Genomic DNA, 5,216 nt, shown 5'->3' with positions numbered 1-5,216 from the left:
CCCCCGGTCCAAAACAGTCCAGTGGCACCTTTGAGACCACGTTTTATTCAGGTACAAGCTCTCCCTCCTCTGCGAGGAAAGATCTGCATGTCCCCCCCTCCAATAGCTAGCAATCCAAAACAGTCCAGTGGAGCCTGAGCGGTGGGCGTTGCCCTCTGACACACTTCCGGTGATGTCAGGGGGAGTGGCATATACAAATGAGTTATTCTAATGCGTTATTCTAATAAGCACCTGCACCTCTTTTTCTACGAAATGACCCCTGATTAAAACCAAACACGTCTTGGCCGCAGGGCCCTCCTCAGTGGTACAAATGATTAAAACACACACCACGGAGTGAAATTATTCAAAATACAAAATGCAGCACCTCTGATCCAAGCCTTAAAACCTGAAAAAAGAAATAGGGGAGAAGAAAAAAGATCATACGGCTTTATAAAATGTAAACGTATAACTTCCAAAACGGTTAATCTATATTACTCTCACACACAAGAAGTAGGTCAGAGAAGTTGTATTTTGAATAATTTTGCTTTATGGTGTGTATTTTAATAATTTGTACCACCGAAGAAGGGCGCGTGGCAGAAACGTGTTTGGTTTTAATGGATTTTCAATTGTTTTTTGCACTGCAATAAAGCTTTGCTCATTTAACATCTTGTACGCGATTAGAAATTACCCTGTTAATAGGGTTTTACCCCCACCTCTTTTAGTTATCTGGTGTTCCTGGGCTGAAGCTTTTGCTTCCCTCTTTGTTTCCACTGTAAAAATGCCACAGGCTCGACTGGAAAACCACACACGCCTGGCTTGTCAATTTAGAAACTAAAAACATGAAATTAATATACCCTTGAAAAGAGATGACAACGAGGAGGAGTAGGAAGCGAAACCCGAGTTGCCCAAAGACAAAAGACATCCCCTTTTTGTGGGGGAGCTGAGCATCTACCAACCAGCAACTGAAATCCCAAAAGGGGGAGCAGGACAGAACCCAAAGGCTCTCAATTGTCCCAATATGAGCACCAGAGGGCACTGAGGCTCACAAATCAACATCTCTTCGTGGTCCCCGGCCCCAGGGACATCCAATTAGCCTTGGCCAGGACCTTTTCGGCCCTGGCCCCCACCTGGTAGAATGAGCTCCTCTATGAGATCAGGGCCCTGCGGGACTTATTGCAGTTCCGCAGGGCCTGCAAGATGGAGCTCTTCCACCAGGCATTTGGTTCCGCAGGGCCTGCAAGATGGAGCTCTTCCACCAGGCATTTGGTTCCGCAGGGCCTGCAAGATGGAGCTCTTCCACCAGGCATTTGGTTCTGCAGGGCCTGCAAGATGGAGCTCTTCCACCAGGCATTTGGTTCTGCAGGGCCTGCAAGATGGAGCTCTTCCACCAGGCATTTGGTTCCGCAGGGCCTGCAAGATGAAACTCTTCCACCAGGCATTTGGTTCCGCAGAGCCTGCAAGATGGGAGCTCTTCCACCAGGCATTTGATTCCGCAGGGCCTGCAAGATGGAGCTCTTCCACAAGGCATTTGGTTGAGGCAGCGGACGTCCCTTCCTCCCCAGCTTCTGGCCAATCACCCACCAGTGGCCTGGATCTGATTAGACACCGGATTTAACATCTGATCTCTCCACTTTTACATGGTACTTTAGGATACTGCGCTGTACAAATGGTTATTTTAACGCTGTTTTAATTGTACTATTTTAATTGTTGCACACCGCCCTGAGCCCATCCAGGGAGGACGATATATAAGTCAAATAAATATATAAAATAAATAAATAAATTTCCAGTCCACAAAACCCACCTGGCCCATTTATCCCCTGGCGGCAAAAGCCCCCCCCCCCCCCCAACACACACATGTGGGTAGTCTGGATTATATATCAGAAGATACGAGAACGCCTCTTTCGCTATTGAGTTTTGGACTAAGATTTGTGGAAACTGGTGATGTGAGCCTGAGATCCCTCTACAGGACTACTCTTCTTGAACAACGCTGCAGGATTTCCAAGGAGGATCGAGGCGCTTTCGCCTCTTCCAGGCAAAGTAGCAAGGATTGTTTCTGCTGGACTTGGGAACCAGAATTTAGCCCCAAATATGCAGGGCTGGATTGCAAAAATCAAAGAGATCAATGTCCGTTTGAGGCTTACTTATTTGCAAAAGGGAAGGGGCTTGACTCAACCGGATGCTCTACGGCAAGGGACCCCAACCTCTTGGAGCCTGCAGGCACCTACGGAATTCTGAGACAGTGAGGTGGGCGGAGCAACAAAATGGCTGCCGCACGAGGCGGAGCCAGTCACACAACAGCTGCTGCATCTTGCCTTCAGTCAATCCATGGGGGTCCTCGTGCTGTAGTGGCGGCCGCCGCCAAAGCGACACTCTTAAAAATCTGCATAGCCTATCAAATCTTCGATGGCCAATCAGGGACACTGCTGGGTAAAAGTCCAACCTGTCCCCACCTGCTTTTTAGATGCGCTTGATAGGCACCAGGAAAGGTGATGGGGGTGCCATGCACCCATGGGCACCCTGTCTGGGGGGATCTCTGCTTTGTGGGGTTCTGTAACTGACCGGATTGTGGATTTCCTGCCTTGTGCAGGGGGTTGGACTAGATGACCGTGGAGGTCCCTCCAAACTCTATGATTCTATGGGATGACTTTGTAATCTTTCATGGCTTTATGGTGTCCGTTCTCTGATTATGTTTTGTTGCTATCTAGGATATAATGAATCGACGTTAAAATAAATTCATGCAGGCAGCTGTGTGATCCCCAGCCGTAAAGACATCCGGCTGTTCTCGACCAGGGCCGGGGCCTTTTCCGTCCTGGCCCCAACCTGGCGGAATACTGGAATACTGTGAGTAGTTCTGGTCACCACACCTTAAAAATGATATTATAGCTTTGGGAAAAGTGCAGAAAAGGGCAACTCGAATGATAAAAGTGTTGGAACACTTTCCCTATGAGGAAAGGTTAAAGCGCTTAGGGCTCTTTAGCTTTGAGAAACGACGACTGAGGGGTGACATGATTGAGGTTTATAAGATTATGCATGGGAAAGAGCAGGTAGAGAAAGAGGTACTTTTCTCCCTTTCTCACAATACAAGAACTCGTGGGCACTCCATGAAACTGCAGAGCGGTCGGGTTAGAACGGATAAAAGGAAGTACTTCTTCACCCAAAGAGTGATTAACACATGGAATTTACTACCACAGGAGGTGGTGGCAGCTACAAGTATGGACGGCTTCAAGAGGGAATTAGATAAGCATATGGAGCAGAGGTCCATCAGTGGCTATTAGCCACAAGGTATAGATAGGGGCTCTGGGGCAAGTGATGCTCTGTTTTGGTGCTTGGGGGGGGGCAACAGTGGGAGGACTCCTAGTGTCCCGGCCCCACTGCTGGACCTCCTGAGGGCACCTGGTATTTCTGGCCCCTGTGTGACACAGAGTGTTGGACTGGATGGGCCTTTGGCCTGATCCAACATTGGCGTCTCTTATGTTCTTATTCCTTCAATCGCAACACCAACAGGCATGCGGTCCTCCAACACAGACCGAAGGGGTGCCCCCGGCCAGGCCAAAACTACATCTCCCTTCCGAACAGTCTTCTCAACAACTGAGTCATGGAATGTGCTCAGAGGGGGGGGGAAATTCCATGCCGTGCCACAGCACCGGGAGCTGTCGTCCAGGGGATACCAAGATACGCAGCCAACACCCAGCAGCAGTTCATCAGAAAGAGCTGAGGGGTCGTCGTCCCCCGCCCAAGATCTTGGCCAGAGATTTCTCCAGCAGCCGAGGCCAAGTTCCTTCTTGGCTTCGCCGCGGCCTTAAAAGGCAAGAAGGAGCCGGGAACAGAGCCAGGGAGCGGTGTCCCAAAGCGGCCCCCAGCTGGGCAGGGGATGCAGCATTCCCAGGCACATGGAAGGCAAGGGAAACTCCCTTTTCCATGCAGAGCATAAGGAAACACTCCAGGGCAATGCAAAGTTTACAGCTAAGATTACAAGGAGAGGATGCGATCCAATGCTCCTGCTAAGCTGTGGAGTCTTGTGAGCAAAAATCCTACTTTGTGAGCTGCTGGCATTAGAGTTGCAAGCAAGCGATTTGGCTGCTGCATACATTAGCTTGCTCTGGAGTCATCTTTCCTGAGCTGAGACAAAAATGTGTGAGCTGGAGGCTAAAAAACTGTGAGCTAGCTCACACTACCTCAGCTTAGAGGGAACACTAGGGGCCGCCGCCTTAGTTCACGGCCCGTAATGTTGACCATCAGCAGCTGCCTCAATAACGAGCAAAATAACATCCAAAACACTTATGTGGAATAACATTGAAGCACTTCCATGTGAAAACATCTAATTTTGCCAGTACTTGTAACATTTGTAATGAAGTATTTTAATTGTTGTGTTTTAATTCTGTACTATTTATGCTTCTAATTCTGTGCTGTTGTATTGTTGTTGGAAGCCGCCCTGAGCCTGATTTGCGGGGAGGGCGGGGTATAAATTTGACTATAAATAAAATAAAAAAACACTGATGCTATCCAGAAGACTGATTATTTGGGTCCCTTGAAAGCGGGCCGGAGTCCCTCAAAACACGCCCGCCTTTTCGAATCTCTTCTTCCTCTTCTGCTCCCGTGTTTCCCTTTCTGGGACCTACTCCCACCTCTTCCACTCCACCAAGAATCAGAGCGCCTTCGACTTCCTTCTTCTCAACTGGTGCAACTTTGCAATCACCAAAGCTTTCTTTTTAAAAATCCAAATATTATAGATTATATAGCCCCTTTTAGCAGATTTCTGTCACAACTAGAACATCTGGAATGGGTTTAAGTAAGAGTAAGAGCTCACGCCGTGACTCACACAAGCTCATACCCCTACCGGTCACCACCACCATTTCATTTGCATTCATGAGGTGCTCATGAGGGCCGAGGCAAAGGAAGGGGAAAGAAAACTGCTATGCAAATGCTCCACTGGTGCTTCAAATGAAAGCTCCACGGAGAATCATCACTGTGTAGGAACATCTGCAGTTTCATGAGTACCCGGCAGACAAATGCCTGCTTCTGCGACCTCATTTGGAGTACCGTGGACAGTTCTGGTCACCACACCTCAAAAAGAATATTATAGCATTGAGAAAAGGGCAGAAAAGGGCAACTAGAATGATGAAAGGGTTGGGACACTTTCCCTATGAGGAAAGGTTAAAGCACTTGGGGGGCTCTTTAGCTTGGAGAAACGACGGCTGAGGGGTGACATGATCGAGGTTTATAAGATTATGCATGGG

At 48.5% G+C, this 5,216-nt stretch overlaps 1 protein-coding gene across 1 annotated transcript in view; it reads right to left on the bottom strand.

Moving 5' to 3' along the window:
• Positions 1–5,216, bottom strand: part of LMF2 (lipase maturation factor 2) — a gene marked incomplete at its 3' end in the record, with an annotated part of 47,349 nt that overhangs the window by 30,687 nt on the left and 11,446 nt on the right. Inside the window, exon 3 of the mRNA XM_015407859.1 lies at positions 1,740–1,765. Coding sequence (XP_015263345.1) covers positions 1,740–1,765 — 26 coding nt within the window. The remainder of the gene's footprint in view (positions 1–1,739; positions 1,766–5,216) is intronic.

The sequence above is a fragment of the Gekko japonicus genome, unplaced genomic scaffold (assembly GCF_001447785.1).
Source record: "Gekko japonicus isolate JY-2015 unplaced genomic scaffold, Gekko_japonicus_V1.1 scaffold3528, whole genome shotgun sequence".
In the NCBI taxonomy this organism is placed as follows: domain Eukaryota; kingdom Metazoa; phylum Chordata; class Lepidosauria; order Squamata; family Gekkonidae; genus Gekko; species Gekko japonicus.
The sequence above is the reverse complement of the archived record's forward strand: the minus strand, read 5'-3'. Positions and strand labels throughout refer to the sequence as shown.